The sequence below is a fragment of the Heptranchias perlo genome, chromosome 27, assembly GCF_035084215.1.
Source record: "Heptranchias perlo isolate sHepPer1 chromosome 27, sHepPer1.hap1, whole genome shotgun sequence".
Lineage (NCBI taxonomy): Eukaryota > Metazoa > Chordata > Chondrichthyes > Hexanchiformes > Hexanchidae > Heptranchias > Heptranchias perlo.
This window is the reverse complement of record NC_090351.1, coordinates 39,725,692-39,745,080: the sequence shown is the minus strand read 5'-3', so window position 1 is coordinate 39,745,080 and position 19,389 is coordinate 39,725,692. Positions and strand designations below refer to the sequence as shown.

The 19,389-nt window shown below is 47.4% G+C and overlaps 1 protein-coding gene across 5 annotated transcripts in view; it reads right to left on the bottom strand.

Annotated features, from left to right (window-relative positions):
- magi3a (membrane associated guanylate kinase, WW and PDZ domain containing 3a) overlaps positions 1–19,389 on the bottom strand; it is a 91,290-nt gene that overhangs the window by 25,598 nt on the left and 46,303 nt on the right. For 3 of the 5 annotated variants that reach the window (XM_068007719.1, XM_068007721.1, XM_068007720.1), the window contains exons 4-11: positions 17,313–17,519; positions 15,403–15,538; positions 14,312–14,391; positions 11,393–11,485; positions 5,607–5,664; positions 4,649–4,761; positions 1,798–1,980; positions 119–724 (exon numbers count right to left, since the gene is read on the bottom strand). In XM_068007719.1, coding sequence (XP_067863820.1) covers positions 119–724; positions 1,798–1,980; positions 4,649–4,761; positions 5,607–5,664; positions 11,393–11,485; positions 14,312–14,391; positions 15,403–15,538; positions 17,313–17,519 — 1,476 coding nt within the window. The remainder of the gene's footprint in view (positions 1–118; positions 725–1,797; positions 1,981–4,648; positions 4,762–5,606; positions 5,665–11,392; positions 11,486–14,311; positions 14,392–15,402; positions 15,539–17,312; positions 17,520–19,389) is intronic. The other 2 variants (XM_068007722.1, XM_068007723.1) reach the window with 1 other exon arrangement.

Here is a 19,389-nt window from a genome sequence, read left to right as displayed (position 1 = left end):
CCTATCGAACCCTTTTCTTTTGATAGAGACCGAGCGAGCTAAGCTGACACTTAAAACCTTTTAAAATCGAACATTTCAAAAGACAACTCTTCTGCAGTGAAATAGCACAAGGACTAACCTCCTCTCTGGACCAGTAGTGATATTTCACTCCCCACAGGCCACTCCTTTAGGATCTCCACCACCTGGACATGGCTCAGCTGCTGCATGCTCTGCTGGTTAATCTCCTTGATCACGTCACCTTTCTGGAGACCTTTGCACCACTGACTGTCCAGGATCATCTTCACCTTCTGCCCCCCCGGGCTGTCGGCTATGGCAAAGCCGAAACCCTTTGGCCCCTTCAGCAGAGGGATAGTCAGCGTCTCCGGCTGCGAGCCGGCCGACGAGCTCATGGAGGATCGGTCCTCGGTTAGGCCCAAGTACGGTCCGTTCAAATGTTCGGAGGCCACGCTCGGGACTTGCTTCCCATTTTGCTGGGAGATCACGGGTGGGGCCTGCAGGCACTGGCCGGCGGGAGCCTGCTTCCCTGACACAGGCAGCCCGTCGACAATGGGAGTGGCGGTCACTAAGTCAACAGTCGGCTCCTGGGCGTCGGTGGGAAGGGGGTAACCACGACACAGGATCAACTTCACTGTCTGGTTGATGGGAACACACTGGAAAAGCTGCACAACATCAGCGTGAGTCTGCCCAAGGACGCAAGTGCTGTTTATGTACACTATTACATCACCTGAAGATAACAAAGAGTGCAAAGTACACACCGTAACCATTTGAGAACACAATCAGATCCACGTAGGCTGGAGGACAGACTTTCAATGGTGTGCTCAACAGGCCAACTCCAGATCATTACTGATACCGAAATAACCAACAGACGGTTTTAATAACCACGTGGAAAACCAATGAGGAGAACTCAGTGCCGCGCCCGGAAATCCCTGATGCCACTCCTACGGTGTCTTCCCCTGGCACCTACCCACCCACTGGCACCAGCTTCCAGTGCCACTCCAGGCAGTCCCTTGCCCCAGTGCCACACCCACTGGTACCTATCCCCAAGAGCCACTTAAACTCAGTCTCACTCGAGGAAGTCCCAGTCTCACTCCCCCCATGGTCCACTGTTCCCCAGTCTTACTCCCCCACCATGGTCCACTGTTCCCCAGTCTCACTCCCCGCCATGGTCCACTGTCCCCCAGTCTCACTCCCTCCCATGGTCCACTGTTCCCCAGTCTTACTCCCCCACCATGGTCCACTGTTCCCCAGTCTCACTCCCCGCCATGGTCCACTGTTCCCCAGTCTCACTCCCCGCCATGGTCCACTGTTCCCCAGTCTCACTCCCCCTCCCATGGTCCACTGTTCCCCAGTCTCACTCCCCCTCCCATGGTCCACTGTTCCCCAGTCTCACTCCCCGCCATGGTCCACTGTTCCCCAGTCTCACTCCCCGCCATGGTCCACTGTTCCCCAGTCTCACTCCCCGCCATGGTCCACTGTTCCCCAGTCTCACTCCCTCCCATGGTCTACTGTTCCCCAGTCTCACTCCCCGCCATGGTCCACTGTTCCCCAGTCTCACTCCCTCCCATGGTCTACTGTTCCCCAGTCTCACTCTCCGCCATGGTCCACTGTTCCCCAGTCTCACTCCCACCATGGTCTACTGTTCCCCAGTCTCACTCCCCCACCATGGTCTACTGTTCCCCAGTCTCACTCCCCCCTGCACTTGGTGCGCCATTGGGGGTAGCTCTTTAAACTGTCTTTTACGCACAGCGTCAAATCCATAAACGCACAATAACTTTTATTAGGAAATACGTCGCTCACCTGCCAGCATATTCCCGTCATGAGCAGCAGGTCCGTCCGTAATCACATTCTTCACCTGCAGGAACTCGTCTGGACTGTCCCCTCCGATGATCGTGAACCCAAAGCCCATGGCGCTCTTCTGCAGCGTGGTCCTGATAAGCATCCCCTGGAGATGGGAGGGGTCCCGAGTAAACATCGGCCGCTCTGGGGAGGGTGGGAGGGAGTGAAAGCACCAAGAATTACATTGAAAAGTAGCGGCAGACACATCAAAAATCCCAATCAGAATTCATCATAAAGGACTTGCCGTCTCGTAGTGCCAGAGATGTTGAACCACAAAAGTTGTTGCCTAAACTTGGATTGTGTTCCCTCAAGTTTAGAAGGTTGAGGGGTGATTTAAATCGAGGTTTTTAAAATGATTAAAAAGGATTTGATAGGGCAGATAAGGAACAATTATTTCTTCTGATGGGTGAGTCCAGAACAAGGGGACATAACCTTAAAATTAGAGCTAGGCCATTCAGGGGTGAAACCAGGAAGCACTTTTTCACGCAAAGGGTAGTGGGAATCTGGAACTCTCTTCCCCCAAATGGCTGGGGGTTAATTGGAGATCGATAGATTTATGTTGGGTAAGGAGCAATGGAGTAGAGGTACAGACCAACCACGACCTGATTGAATGGCGGAACAGGCTGAATGGCCTACTCCTGTTCTTATGTTCCCAAGTCCCAGTTTCAAATCCTAATCTGTGCTGACCTAGCTGATCTCACCCAGGGCGGCAGTAGTGGGGTTACAATGGTCTTTGTGCCGCTGGGCTTAGGGAGCGCAGGGAATTGGGAAGTTAGCCAGTAACCTCTGATGGAAAGTGTGTCAGTGTGGCCATCGGGCAAGGACAGTATCGGTTAGGGTGTGATGCACCCCATGACAGAATACTCTGAACATTCACCAATGCACATGATATGGCCACTTGGGCAAGGTACCTGGGGGCAATCACTGTTCCCGAGCTAAAAGTCAGCGTCATCAGGCAAACTAACGTGCATTTATAAGGTGCATCATTTTGTCCCCGGGACATCCCCAGAGAGCTTCACATCCATTGAAGAGCAGTCACTGTTACTCATGGGCAGTCAATCCGGACGCTGCAAGGTCCCGCAAACAGCAAGTGAAGTAAATGGACTCAGAACGCTGTGCTCCTCTTCCAATAGAGCCATGGGATCTTTAACATCCACTGGGACCAGCACATGGAGGGAGGGGTAAGAGGAGGGAGAGAGAGAGAGAGAGAGAGAGAGAGAGAGAGAGAGAGAGAGTATGTGGGAGGCAGTCAGTTTCCTGGATCTGCCAGTAGTTTAGCAGTTAATTTAAAACAAATATTTGCCAGTACGCACTGTATGGGGCAAGCAAATGAAAATACCGTCTGCCTGGAACATTTGAGATCTCTCTGACCCTTAATATTTACAAAACCACCCCTGACCAGGCACACCTCACTGCGGTCTGTTTGTACAGCGAGGGCTTTTTGTGTGGGGAAGTTTGAACTGATTATATACACACGCTGAGCAGGGTTTTTTTAAAATATTCATTCTTGGGATGTGGGCATCGCTGGCAACGCCGGCATTTATTGTCCGTCCCCAATTGCCCTTGAGAAGGTGGTGGTGAGCCGCCTTCTTGAACCACTGCAGTCCGTGTGGTGAAGGTTCTCCCACAGTGCTGTTGGGTAGGGAGTTCCAGGATTTTGACCCAGTGACGATGAGATTACATGTGTTTATAAAAGGGAAGAGAGAAGGAAACATAAGATTACGCTGCACATGTTGGACGTCACAGTGTATTGGTTCTGGTATTGGACTAGAGCAACCCAGAGGTCATGAGTTCAAAGCCCACCATGGCCAGTTGTGAAAATGAATTCAGTAACTCGGAGGCTGGCATCAGGGAAGGGAACCTGCCACCTTTACCTGGTCTAGCCTACATGTGACTCCAGTCCCTCACTGCTTGGCTGAATTCCAGCAACGTCCCACAGCGAGACACCCCCCCCCCGCAGACGAGTAGTCGGGTATAAAAGAACACCTCATACTTGCAAAAAAACAAAGAACAAATCTTCTCGGCAAGAGAGTGAAAAAAAAAATTTCCTTGTAGGTTTAGGGAAGCACGAGGGTCTTTGTGTGAATGGCGTTTACACATTTACACAATCGTAAATTACTCATGCAATTCTGGTCGGATCTACTTGTGCAAACGACACGCTGGGTTTAGACCCTCATCAAGGCTCGAACAGGACACAGAAGGAGAATTACTCAGTATTATTCATGGGCAGAATTGCTCAGTGGATTCCCATTAAGAAATGGCAATTAGGGGGCGGAGAACAGGTCTTAGATTGGAGGTTACACAGTAGGCGTGATCTGAAATGCGGCAAGTGATAGTTGGGAGGTCTTTAGTAGTGACTCTGGGTCGCACTCCAGCCTCCGAGTCAGAAAGTCGTTCGTTCAAATATCACTCCAGAGACTTGAGCACATAAAGTAGACTGACACTCCCAGTGCAGTATTGAGGGAATGCTGCACTGTCGGAGGTGCCGTCTTTCAGACGAGGCCCCGTCTGCCCTTGTGGGTGAACATATAAGATCTCATGGCGCTATTTCGAAGAAGAGCAGGGGAGTTCTCCCCAGTGTCCTGGCTGATATTTATCCCTAAACCAACAACTAACAATGGGTTATCTGGTCATTATCACATTGCTGTTTGTGGGATCTTGCTGTGTGTAAAATGGCTGCGGTGTTTCCTATATTACAACAGTGACTACTTCAAAAGTATTTCATTGGATTAAAGCTCTTTGGGACGTCCCACGGCCGTGACAGGCACTCTAGAAATGCACGTCCTTTCTTTTTGGAGGTGGGTTCCTGTACCTGGGCGCTGATCTCCGGGCCCACCTCGCTGGCTGCCCCACTGATGGATCAGCTGCTTTTTCCGCTTTGCTTCAATGACCGGGTTCTCAAACTGCGTCCTCTGGTTTACGTGGCTGAAGAGAAAAAGAGAGGGGAAAAAAAAAGAGGCACAGAGAAAGCTCAGTTTCAACAACATCATGCACCTCTTACCAGCAGATAGGCCCCTCTCCCCTAATCACCAGATTCCCTGGTAAGTCACTCAGGGTCTTACCTCCCCGACTGACTTTGTACTGGGAACACAACTAAGTTGCAGCCAAAGTTGCACCAGATCCCCAGGGCATTCCACCTCTCCCAAACATTCCAAGTAAACAGAAGTGGTTTGATCTGTTGGGTAAGTTACCAGAAAGTGGCCGGGGCCAGTGGAATCATAACCCAACACGAGCCTGCTCCTTCAGGGCAGGGGTGTCCGGGGGGGGGCGGCGGAAGTGTCCCGGAGGAGGGGGGGGTGGGTAGTGGATGGGTGGAAGGAAAGGCGGAAGTGAGGGAATGGAAGAAGGGAGGGAAAGGTGTGGGGACGGTTGGAAGGAAGGGGAAATGGGGGGTGGGGGGGGGGTGGAAAAGAGAAGGAAGAGAAAGGAGAAGGGGGAAAATAATTTCTCCTGAAAACAAAACAAGGAGGCTTCTTTCTGGAACCTGGGATCAGACTGTTGAAGCACAGAGTGCAATACAACAGGACTAGTTATTGTATCCCAAAATAAAAACAGATCACAATGGGGTTTGAAGAGAACACCACCATTTATTCCCCAACTGGGGTAAATGCCATTCGCTCCTTGCACTAAGCAGCACCAATGACTTCATGAGCAGCTCGACAGCAGAGGAAATGAGGTACAAGACCCTCCCACAGAACGCCAGGTGTCCAAAACATGGACTAATTCAGCTCTGAACAGATCGAGTTTTACCTCTTTTTTTGGGAACTTACTCGATGTAGTAGAAACCATACACCGGATCGCTGATCTTTTCCCAGCCGTACGGAAGCTCTACAATTTTGAAAAGTAGAAACAGTCTGATCAGTGTCACAACTGATAAGTCAACTCCCGCACCAAGTGTAGACAACAGCAGCTTGCCACAAACACACAGCAAGTGCAGCTCTGGCCTCATGCGACCATTGGGAATAGGCACCTTCATTTATACTGCTCCTACAGTCCTGGTTGGATTCTTGAGCATTTGGGACACACATCAATTAATGAGAGAGTCAGCACGGATTTGCGAAGAGGTCATTTCTGACTAATCTAGTGGAATTATTTTGAGGAGGTCGCTAGCATGGGGGTGGTGGGAGTGTCTATGGATGTTGTCTATATGGACTTCCAGAAGACATTTGATAAGGTTCCTCACAACATGGGTTGGTATGTAGGAGACACAGTGGGGATAAAGGTTCTCTGATTGGCGGGATGTGACAAGTGGTGTTCCCCAAGGATCTGTACTGGGGCCTCAGATTTTCACCATATTTATCAGTGCCTTCGATGAAGGAATGGAAAGTTGTATATCCAAGTTCGCAAATGACACTGTTAGGAGGCAAAGTAACTTAATTGCAAAGGGCGATAGACAGACTAAGCAAATGATGAAACTATGGCATATGGAGTTCAATGTGGGGAAGTGTGATGTCATCGATTTTGGATCAAAGAAACACAAATCGGAATATTTTCTTAACGGTGAGGGACTAGGAGCTGTGGAGGAACAAAGAGATTTGGGCGTCGATGTACACAAACCACTAAAAGCTAGTGCACAGCTACAAAAAAGTAATCAAAAATGCTAATGGAATGTTGGCCTTTATCCCAAGGGGATTGGAATTTAAGCGAGGAAGTTATGCTTCAGTTGCACAGAGCCTTGGTCGGATCCCATCTGGAGACTGTGTTCAGTTTTGGGCACCGCAACCCAGGAAGGATACAAAAACAAAACAATGAGGATGCTGGAAATCTGAAATAAAAACAGAAAATGCTGGAAACACTCAGCGGGTGAGGCAGCATCTGTGGGGAGAGCGACAGAGTTAACGTTTCAGGCCGACGACCTTTCGTCAGAGTTCTGATGAAAGGTCATCCACCTGAAACATTAACTCTTTCTCTCTCCTCAGATGCTGCCTCACCATAGGAAGGATATATTGGCCTTGCAAGTCCAAATTGCCCAACAGCACTGATTCACCAGCACGATACCAGGGTTCGAAGGGTTAAATTATGAAGGCAAATGGAATGATGTCATTTATTGCAAGGGGAATGGAATATAAAAGTAGAGATGTTTTGCTACAGTTGTACAGGGTATCGGTGAGACCACATCTAGAATACTGTGTGCAGTTTTGGTCTCCTTATTTAAGAAAGGACATAATTGCTTTAGAGGCGGTTCAGAGAAGGTTCACTCAACTGATTCCTGGGATGAGGGGGTTATCTTATGAGGAAAGGTTGGACAAGTTGGGCCTGTAGACATTGGAGTTTAGAAGAATGAGAGGTGATCTTATTGAAACATAAGATCCTGAGGGGACGAGAAGGTGTAGATGCCGAGAGGATGTTTCCCCTTGTGGGAGAGACTGGAACTAGGGGCCACTGTCTAAAAATAAGGAGTCTCCCATTTAAGACGGAGATAAGGAGAAATTTTTTCTCAGAGGGTCGTGAGTCTGTGGAACTCCCTTCCCCAGAGAGCGGTGGAGGCAGGGTGGTTGAATATTTTTAAGGCTGATTAACAAGGGAGTCAAAGGTTATAGTAGGTAGACGGGAAAGTAGGTTTGAGGTCATAATCAGATCAGCCATGATCTTATGAAATGGCAGAGCAGCCTTGAGGGGCCGAATGGCCTACTCCTGCTCTTAATTCGTATGTGCGTATGACAGGTTGCATAAACTTGGTTTGTATTCGCTTGAGTTTAGAAGCTTGAGGGGTGATCTAATCAAGGTGTTTTTTTTAAAAATGAAGGGATTCGATAGGGTAGATAGAGAGAAACTATTTCCTCCGGTGGGGGGTGTCCAGAACAAGGGGGCATAATCTTAAAATTAGAGCCAGGCCGTTCAGGAGTTAAATCAGGAAACATTTCTTCACACAGAGGGTAGTGTAAATAGAATCTCTCTTCCCCCAAAAGGCTGTGGATGCTGGGTCATTGGAAACTTTCAAGACTGAGATCGATTGATTTTTGTTCGATAAGGGAATCAAGCGACATGGATCAACGGCGGGAAAATGGAGTTGATATTGATTCTGATTGAATGGCGGAACAGGCTCGAGGGGCCGAATGGCCTCCTCCTGCTCCCGTGACTTGAGGGACAATTGGACCAGGGCACGCAGATGTATTCCAGTCCCCAATTTGAAGCCATACATTTTGCGCATGGTTTTATATTTCCATTATAAATTAATGTCATTATTTATAATGGAAGCTGCCTATGTAAACTTGTGTCGTAATCACAGCCTTGGTGTTGCTGCAATACCTCCACTGGCAGGAGGGTGTAATTACAGCACTACAAGTTTACACAGGCAGATCCTATTATAATAAGGACACAGCAATTTATAATAGGAAAAGTTGATGCAGGAAGTATAGGCAGATGCAAGATTCTTTTGAACATATATACAAAAATGCAAGCACACACCTAGCACATGTCTGACATGCTTCAGGTGGCACATGAGCATATTTCCAAATCTGTGTCATTCTTAAGTATTTTTTTTAAAAACGCAGCCAGTTATGACAATCTGGAATGCAGAAGGGTTCTGATAGAGTAAATAGGGAGAAACTGTTTCCACTGACAGGAAGGTCGGTAACCAGAGGACACAGATTTAAGCTAATTGACAAAAGAATCAGAGAGGAGATGAGAAACTTTTTTATGCAGCAAGTTGTTATGATCTGGAATTCACTTCCTGAAAGGGCGGTGGAAGCAGATTCAATAGTAACTTTCAAAAGGGAATTGGATAAATACTTGAAGAGGAAAAATTTGCAGGGCTATGGGGAAAAGGGCAGGAGAATGGGGCTAATTGGATTGCTCTTTCAAAGAGCCAGCACCGGCATGATGGGCAGAATGGCCTCCTTCTGTGCTGTAAGATTCTATGCTTCTATGAAAACAAAAAGCCTAGAGGTTATGGTTCTGGCCTAGTAACCCAGAGGTCACGTTCAAATCTAATCACAGCATGTTGTGAAACTGGATTCAGTAAATCTAGTGGTTTATGGGCTGTCACCAGGAAAAAATGACCATGAAAGCTGCCGGATTGTTGTAAAAACCCAAATGATTCACTAATGTCCTTCAGGGAAGGGAATCTGCCATCCTTACCCGGTCTGGCCTACACTTGACTCCACTCCCACACTCCATAGCTGACTGTTAATGCCCTCAGGATGGGTAATAAATGCAGCCTTGCCTGCATCGCCCACATCCAGAGAACAAATATTAAAAACCTCTTACTGACTTTAGCATCTGCCAAGACCAATCAGCTTCTAACTGACTTGAGCAAAGCAATTACACCATGTGGCCTTAGAGACGCAGAGTTACATGCAGCCAATTCATTGCGCAGTGTACGTATAATACTGTCTTTGTTAGTCAAGGACATGCTTTTTACAGTGGGCAGATCATTGGGAAATCCACCAGTACCGATAAACAGACAGAATTTGACGAAGCCCTCACACTCCTAAATATTTATTGTCCAAGCTGCAGAGCTCGAGCTCCTGTAATCCTCAAGAAAGATGTGTAGAGTAGAAAGAGAGGAACAAGTACTGCAGGACTCCATTAAAAGAGAAGGCTGAGGGGTGACCCGATAGGGGGTTTGATAGGGTAGACATAGAGAAGATGTTTCCACTTGTGGGGGAGACCAAAACTAGGGGTATAAATAGAAGATAGTCACTAATATGTTCAATAGGGAATTCAAGAGACACTGCTTTACCCAGAGAGTGATTAGAATGTGGAACTTGCTACAACGAGGAGTTGTAGGGAAGAATAGCATAGATGCATTTAAGGGGAAGCTAGATAAGTACACGAGAGAGAAAGGAATAGAAGGTTATGCTGATAGGGTGAGATGAAGAGGGGTGGGAGGCTCGTGTGGAGCACAAACACCAGCACAGACCAGTTGGGCTGAATGGCCTGTTTCTGTGCTGTGGACTCAGTCTAATTTCCAAGTTACCCTGGACATACACAGCTACCTCTCCTCATTTCCAGCTTAGTTGAACGGACATCACTCTTGCCTCGATCAGAAGGATGCCACTGCAGATGTTGAATCAAGGTCCTGTCTGCCTGGTGGTGCAGACGGATGCTAACGATCCCATGGCAGCATTCAAAGAGCAGCGTACTGGCCAACTTTTCTCTCAAAACACAACTGGAAACAGACCGAGTGCTCATTCTTCTCATTGCTGTTTACTGCACGAAGGGCGGCTGTATTTGCTTTTACCCTGTCACAGTAAAAGTAATTGTTTCAAGCACTCTAAAACCTTTCAGCAAGAAGTGCTAAGTATCTGATATTTCTCATTACTTCATTCTTGCTGAACATCCTCGTATATTGAATCCAGTCCTGCCTGCTGGGTTGAGCATTATTCCTGTAACATGGTTAGAAAATTTTGTGCTGCTGCACACATCTCCAAACCTATATCAGAGAGTGCACTTTCACCTCACGATTCAGGAGTTCAAGCCCCACTCCAGGGCTTGGGTACATAATCCAGGCCAACACCTCATCGCAGTGCTGAGGGAGTGCTGCACTGTCGGAGGTGCCGTCTTTGGATGATACCTTAAACTGAGGCCCCGTCTGCCTGTTCAGGTGATTAAAAGATCCCATGACACTATCCGAGGGGCAGGGGAGTTCTCCCAGTGTCCTAATCACCATTTATTCTTCAACCAACACCACCAAAAACAGATCAACTGGCCATTTATCTCATTGTTGGTTATGGGATCTTGCTTTGTGCAAATTGGCTGCCCCGTCTACCTACATAAGTGACTACACCTCAAAATTAATTCATTGTCTGTGAAGCACTTTGGGATGTCATAGGAACAGGAGTAGGCCATTCAGCCCCAAGCCTATTCCACCATTCTATTTGATCATGGCTGATCAGTACCTCAACTTAATCTACCTACCTTCTCCCCATATCCCTGGATATCCTTACCCAACAAAAATCTAGCAATCTCCAACTTAAATTTCAAGTTCTTTCCATTCCTAATGCTTCTGACATTCTGGTTTATGTGGGTCCTTTTTTTAATATATAAAAAAAGATTGTTTAGTCTCTGTACATTTACCACGCCTGGATTTACTTCCTGTTATTCTCGCTCCTTTCTCCTGACCTCCAAACTCTCTTGTCTACATTTAAAGTCGCAAGCAATGGTTAATCCTTCAGTATGAATGCCATCAATCAGAAGAAGAAATTAAATCCAAAACTCAAGAGAGAGAGATATCTCACTCAATTCCCTACATTACAACAGTGACTACACTTCAAAAGTACTTCACTGGCTGCAAAGTGCTTTGGGAGGTCCTGAAAGGCGCGAGAAAAATGCAAGTTCTTTTTAGAAAAAAAAAAGTTACCGATACACATGGGCCTTCCTGGTGTCTAAGGTTGCGAATGCAGACCAGGAATTTTCTGGATGTGATCCCCAGTCTGTACCCGGGTTGTACTCCCCTGCCAGATGGCAGCCTCCCCCCAACCCCCCCCCCCCCAGCCAGGAGGGGTAAAGTTCCCGACGTGCAGCCAAGTGCGGTAGTGTGAACGTCAGGGGCGAGGACAGAATGGGACTCTGTTGTGATGCCTCCACGGTCGAATAGGCGGCCGACACTCACCGTAAAGGCTCATGGATGAAGACTGGCCACTTGGGCGAGGTAATGGAGGGCAACCAGTGCCCGCGGAACCGTGCCCCAGCAAGGAGTCAGCGCCTTCGGGAGAGGAAGAGAGAAAACTGGTGGAAAAAGGAGGAAGAAAATAGATACGAGGGAGCAACTTCAGGCTGTGATGTAATCTCGGGGTTCACCCGCAGGGTATCAACTGCTCGAGTTTCACCCCCTGCTGACCTGGGGCGCGATTTAAATTGCCTCGGTGAAATATTTACTGCGCAAACATTTCACGCCTCCACGAGTCTCTCGACATGATGTCAATCGCACGACTGTCTCTCTCATTCAGCAGTGAGGAGAGGAGACCACTGACCGAAGGTCAGGGAGCTTTTGCGACGTGGCCTCAGACCTTGTGGTGGGTTATTATTTTAAAAATTTTAGGTGAAGACAACATAAAACGAGAAAAGAGGGGTGTCTCGAGGCGTCCAGAATCCTTTGGGACTTTGGGATGTCATTACAACCCCTCAATCAAAAAACAGCCGCAGATTGCTCTCAGCCAATCCCCGACTCTCCATGTAACAGAGGTTTTGTTTGTTAACTTGATTACACGTCTCTCAAAGAGAGGGACTCTCAGTCTGACAGCTGCAGATAAACAGTCCGCATGGAACGGACTGAAAGCTTTGGGAGGGAGAACAAGCTGAGAGTATCTAGTCAGCAGCTATTAAAAGGAATGCTCGGTCACCATAAAACGCCTGACAAGGTTTGTCTATTCTGGGTTTATAAATTGAGCGAGGAGCCAAACCCTATACAGAAGGGTGTGGCCAGTCTCCCACCCGCCCCCCGATATTGTACAGAGAGCGTCCAGCTCCCTCATTAACTACAGACTCGCCCATCACCCTTACTTCTCCCCCTGTACGCACCCCACAGAGCAGGAGCGCTAAACCCTTCCTTCTCTTCCACTTCACAGCTTGGTGTTCACTTTGGTCCACTCTTACCAATCTGATAATGGCCTGAGCATCTCTACCAATGGCTTCACTTTCCACCCACATTGTTGTCTTGGCAGCTGCCCCCCAACGATCCATTCGCAATCCCCTCCTCTGCCTCATCTACATGCTGTTCCTTGGCAACAGCATCGCAGACATGAGATCAGCTTCCACATGCTTGATAATGACACCCAGCTCTACCTGTCTCGACCCCTCCACTGCTCGTCAGATATCCAGGCCTGAATGCCCTGCAATGTCCTCCAGCTAAACCTTGGGAAGCCCAAAGGTGATGATCTTTGGTCCCCACCAGTCTCCATCGCCTTACAACGTCACCGTTTCAAGTTGAACCAGACTGTTCACAACCCGAGTCCAATTCGCCTCCATATCCACTCCAGCATAACCGCCTACTCCAACCTCTATCATCCAGCTCTGCCTCTACCTCAGTCAGTCTTCCACTGACGTCCTCATCCGTGCCTTTGTTACCTCCAGGTATGACTATTCCAATTCTCTCGTAGCCGGCCTCCCATTCTCCACAAATTTCAGCTCATCCAAAATTCTGCTGCCTGTATCCTCTCCCACACCACGTCCATCATCACTGACCAACATTGGCTGCCAGTTCCCCAACCCATTAAGTTTAAAATGCTCATCCCCATGTTTAAGCACTTCCACAGCCCCACCACTTCAACCAGTGCTTCAAACCTAAGCCACCTCGCCATCCCTCCGACTCCACCTCCTGTGCCTCTCCTCTTCCTCCCCCCCTCCCCCCCCCACAACTGGTGGCCGTGCTTTCAGCCAAATAGGCCTCACCACCTCCCTCTCCTCCTTTAAGACCCTCCTTAAAACCCACCTTTTGGTCCCCCCACACCTGCCAAAATCTCCTCCTTTGGCTTGGCACCCATTTGTGTGAAGCACCACGAGACATTTTTCAACGTTAAAAGGCGCTGTATAAATGAGAGTTGCTGTTGCTCACTTGTAATGGAACAGAGCCTGCCTGACATCAGATTTACAAAGCTACATGTAATAACCTGCATGGTCGGACTTAAAAGCATGCGGCTGATGGGACAGAGCTTCTACATGTGATGCGTTTCGAATGGTCTGCCTGACCACTTCAATACATTCGGAACTTTAGCATCGGGAGAATGTAGATGACCTGAAAGCTAACTTCTCTACAAAGCTGTCTGTACCACTCACACAACGCATCTAGTGATGGGCATGCTTCAGGCTACAGGGAGCTCTGTGTTAATGAGGGAAGCTTTGAACAGTGTGGGGTACAATCAGGCCATTGAAGGGTTACACACCAGAGATGTCACTAACCTGTCTTTTCTCTCGCTACAGATGCTGATTGACCTGCTGTGTATATCCAGCATTCTCGGTTTTGATTTCAGATTTACAGAATTCAGTTTTTTAGTTCACTGTTACATGGAGAGCTTTTTGTGCAAACATCTGGAAATGCATTCTGCAATACAGCTGGAAAGGGTTACCAAATCAGCACGCGCACACACGCAACATAGATAATCACAGTATGGGACAGCACAGGAGGCAGCCATTTGGCCCATCGTGCCTGTGCCAGCTCTTTGAAAGAACTATCCAATTAGTCTCTCTCCCCTGCTCTTTCCCCATAGCCCTGCAAATTTTTTCCCTTCAAACACTGACCGTCATTTACACAACCACTTCTGCTCCACTCGACTCCAATAGGAGCCTCCCGCAGAGGAATAAATTACACATTCAAAAAATACAAACTGGTTACACCATTTGAAAAAGTGCTTTATAACATTTCGTTTAGGTCTGAAAAGGGTGCTGGTATGAGGGATCTGTCTGTATCCCAAAATAGTGCAGGGAGTGAGTCTATCAGAGTGCTAAACTGCACACTAAGTAAATGGAAACACGTTAACATCCTTGGGCCAAAATATTTATATCCAAAGGGCAAATTTCAAAAGCTGTTACTTACCCCCTTCATTGCACTCCTCTGGGGGTTTAGATTTCTTAGCAAGTCGAGGGTCCAGCCATGTGGTAGTCTTAGTGTTGTGACTGTGAAAGGAAAGGAGGTGATATAATATAAATGGTAACAGCACTGGGCGGAGGATGGGGGAGGGAACAGGAGGCAGGGTTGGGGAAAGATTGGGGGGTTAAGATTACTGCAATATGGGACTGAGTGCTGGGGGGGCGGGGGGAGAAACAGGAGGTACAGAGGATGGTGACTTTGCAAAGTGGCAAGTCTAATGACCAAAGTTGGGTCAAGTCTCCTCAAACAGATTGCCCAACACCTCTCCACACTGGAGCGCGGACAAGACGATGCCTTTGGCACATTTTGGATGATGACTAAGGGCAAGTCAAGTTTTCACCCTGTTCCTGGGCTGCATCAGGTTCAGTGGGTGTGGCTGAGGTTGGGATCTTGCTGTGTGCAAATTGGCTGCCACATTTCCTATATTACAACAGTGACTACAAGTACTTCATTGGCTGTAAAGCATTTTGGGACTTCCTGAGGTTATGAAAAGTGCTATATAAATGCAAGTTCTTACCTTTCTTTCTAAAGACTTTTTTATGTTGATACAGACAGAAATATTCAAGCAAAAACTCCATGAAATGGAACGTGCTGTCCTAGAACTAGGGGCATAGTCGCAAGATAAGGGGTCGGCCATTTAAGACTGAGATGAGGAAGCATTTCTTCACTGAGGGTTGTGAATCTTTGGAATTCTCTACCCCAGAGGACTGTGGATACTGAGTCGTTGAGTATATTCGAGGCTCAGATCGATAGATTTTTGGGCTCTAGGGGAAGCAAGGGATATGGGGATCGGGCGGGAAAGTGGAGTTGAGGTCGGAGATCAGCCATGATCTGATTGAACAGCGGAGCAGGCTCGAGGGGCCGTATGGCCTACTCCTGCTCCTGCTCCTATTTCTTATGTTCTTATGTGTTCACGAAGAATATCAGAGCGTATCACAGGCATCACTCTGCTACTAACACGCTGTACAGGTACAAGGCAAGACAATCAGCCGTTCGATTTTACGCACAACCCTACCCGTTCTAAGACAGATACTCACTCGATGAAGTAGATCATCCCACTGTCTGTGTAGGCCATCTCCCAATCCTTCGGTAGCTGCTCCATCAAGTCCTCCCTGGTAACCGGATCCAAGTACCGGAATTCTGTGAGCCCATCAGTATGACTGGGACCTGGTCCTGCAGAATGAATAAACTCCTCTTTTATACAATTTAAGTTGAAAAGTGAAAGCCATGCAGGAAGGTTTGGACAAGTCAGAGTGTTTCCATTCAATCTTGGCAGATTTCCGCCACCCTGGGATAAAATGCCACCTAGGCAGAAAAGGCTAAAGTATGCTGTGTCTGCTATTTGTAAGTATGCACAATGAAGTGTTAGGATGTGTAGCTAGGACAACACAAAACAAAAAGCACCATAGGTGTCCTTGTACAAGATCTTGGTTAGGTCCAATATAGAACACCGCATCCAGCTCTGGCTCCCTGACACGGTCGGAGATATAGAGGCTCCAGAAAAGACTCAGAGGAGGATCACTAGATTAGTAGCTAGTTTAAAAAGGTACTAATGCCGATGGGTTAGATGAAGAGGAGTGGGAGGAGGCTCATGTGGAGCATAAACACCAGCATGGACCAGTCAGGCTGAATGGCCTGATTCTGTGCTGTACATTCTATGTAATTTTATGTACAAAGTGCTCAGCTGTTGCGATAGGATCAGAGAGCTGGGTCATTTTACTGTAGAAAAGCACAGGCTTCAGGAGTGTCTTGAAGTATTTAAAGTGATGAAGGGACTAAAACGGTGTCTAAGTAGCCGAATTATTTGAATTGGATAAATTAGGGTGAATGGGGGTGGGGCATGCGTATATGTTACTTAAGCAAGGAACTAGATTAGTTGTCAGGAGGCTTTTCTCATCACACTGAGTCACTGACCTTTGGAATAGGTTCATCTCCTGTCCCAGGAGGTTACATGACTGGTGGTGGGGTGAGGGGCACTGGGAGTCATGTTTCCTAGTTGCAGACAGACCCTGTCACAGCTATGTAAATGAGTTGGGTAGGTTTGTTCTACTAGTTTCTCAATGGGCACAGCCCCACGATAAAATTCAGCCCCTAATTCAGCTTCTGCCCTGGGAGTGTTTGATGGGACAGTATAGAGGGAGCTTTACTCTGTATCTAACCCGTGCTGTACCTGCCCTGTGAGTGTTTGACGGGACAGTGTAGAGGAAGCTTTACTCTGTATCTAACCCGTGCTGTACCTGCCTGATGCTAAGGTTCTCTCCACACTCCTATAATATTCAGGCTCTTAAAATGCAAGCTTGGCATCAACCTAGCTTCTACCTCCTGATTGGTCTCATCTTCTCAACCTTGCATCTTGCACGGTGGGCTTTCATTGATGTATTGCAATCATACAAACATAATATTTGCCAACATTAGCAGCCCTCGCCACAATAAACAAAAACCTCATCAAAAGTTCCCACACGGTGACGCTGCCCATTTGGGCCCAGCTCCGATAACGCAGCAACGCACTTAACCACGGCGAAAGGGGTGGCAGAGCGTCCACTGAAACTTTGGAACAGAAAATGGACTGGATGACATCTCCTCTCGTGGGACAGCGTTTCTCCAAATAATGTTCTACACTACAGCTGATCAAAGGATAACCCTCCTTCAGTGTCTGCTCAATAGGCCATCAGGAGTTAGCTGCACACACAAGTGAGCACGTTGTGCAGACTGAGCAGACTCCAGCTCATTTCCACCCACTGATCCTTTAAGTAACTGCTTTTCTCACCTTCCTTTGTTCTTAACAGAACCCTGACAGCAAGATGAACAACATTACATTTAGCCCACGTGATGGATTACTGCATAACTCTCTTCAGGGCCGGGCGGGTGAGAAAATAAAAGAGCCAGGAAAGACACACAGAGCGGGGTTAATACTCCAGGTAATGTCCGTGGTGGCACTCTTCCTCACCTGGATAACCTGTCCCATTGGCAGTGGGTCTCTCGTCGTCTTCCTCTTCATCCGGGACCACGGTATCGACTCGCTGCATCATGCTGACAGACGTTGTCCGTTTCCTTTGTGCCTCATCTGAGCCGTCGTCCAGAACGACCTGATCCACTACATCTTGTTGAAAGGGGCTGGGCTCTGCGGGGGGCTTCGGCGTTCCGTAGAAATTACCTGGGGGGGGGCGGAAATGGGATGGGAGGGGTACAAAGAGCGTGTGAGCTTCGCAATTACATCCCTCTTTTCATGTTCCACTTCTTTTAAATTGAAGTACAATAAATAAATGAGTACCTTCAAATTACACATTTCCCACACACTTAAAATTCTTCTGCCCTGTTGGCTCAAAGCTAAAACCTTCCTTTGGTTTACAGACCAGACGATCCCAGGTTTGATCCTGGGACTGTGCGGAGTTATCTGATCTCAGCCTTGGGCAGCAGTAGGAGGCGCTGCTGTGGCCAATATCAACCAGGCTTTCCACTGCCAACAGAAATAGCGATCCCTGCTGGAAGTACCTGCATGAAGAATGGAGGGAGCTCGGCCGTGATGACCCCCATAGTCAAATAGCCTGCCAACACTTGCTATCTAGGTTCACTTGTCAAATAGCCACTTGGGAGAGAGGTAAAAGAAGCTGCCTGGGGCCTGTAGAACTGTCCTAGTGAGAGAGTGGACGTCTTCAGAAGAAAATTGAAGAAATCCAAGAATACAAAAGGGTTTGATAGGGTAGACGTAGAGAAGATGTTTCCACTTGTGGGGGGAGACCAAAATTAGGGGCCATAAATATAAGATAGTCACTAATAAATCCAACAGGGAATTCAGGAGAAACTTGTTTACCCAGAGAGTGGTGAGAATGTGGAACTCGCTACCACGTGGAGGGGTTGAGGCGAATAGCATTGATGCATTTAAGGGGAAGCTAGATAAGTGCATGAGGGAAAAAGGAATAGAAGGATATGCTGATAGGGTGAGATGAACTATGGAGGGAGAAGGCTCGTGTGGAGCATAAACACCGGCATAGACCAAATGAGCTGTAAAATTCTATGTAATGTAGTGTGGAATACAAACCGGGGATCAGTAAAACCTGGAAAAAATGATCAGTGGCTGCAGTAACACCTTAGTCGTTGTACACTTCAGGGATTATAATGCTAGTCCATCTCCTATGACATTGTAAGTGCAGTCTTCAGATGAAGCAGGGTCAGACTGCAAGGGATAATTGGACTAGAGCAGAGACATAATTCAGTTCCCATTTTAAAGTAATCCATTCTGTATTTTTATACTTCCATTATAAATTCCTAATAGAAATTATAATTTCTAATAGAAACTGGCTGTGTAAGATGCAGGCTCGCCACGCTGTAATGTAGAGAAATGCAAAGTGCTTTGCATGGAGATTAAGAAATCCAGGAAGATACTATTACTTAAAATGGAAAGAAAATAATGCGCATGGAAAATGAAAGTGATCTGGGCAGGGTTCGGGGGGGTCCTGATTGACAAATTGAAACTATCACAGTAATGATCAGTGGCAGTGAGGAAAGTAAATCAGACGTTGGGGTGCATTAACGGTCAATATCTGAAATAGTAAGGTAAACCTGCCACTTTATAAAATCAATGGTGTGACTGCACCTGGAATACTGCGCACAGTTCAGGTCACCGCAGTACAAGAAGGATATTGCAGCTATTGAAAGGACGCAGAGGAGAGCAACCAGAATGATTGAGGGCGTGGTGGGATTGGATGATGAAGAGCGATTATGTTGAGAGGTGATACGATTGCTATTTCTAGGTCTCTAGAAGGACTAGATAATGTTCATCGTGACGAGCTGTTTCAGTGGGACCAGAGGACACGGCCTGAGCTTGAAGGGGGGTAAATTTAAAACTAATCTGCAGAAACAATATTTCAGTGAGGGAGTGGCCAATCTATGGAACAGGCTCCCTGGGAAGACGTGGAAGCAGAGAGTGTTGATTCATTCAATGTAAATTAGACTGATTTTTCAGAAAATAATATTTCGGGATACAGTATACGAGTAATTTGAGACATGACGTGTGGTGAGTGTAA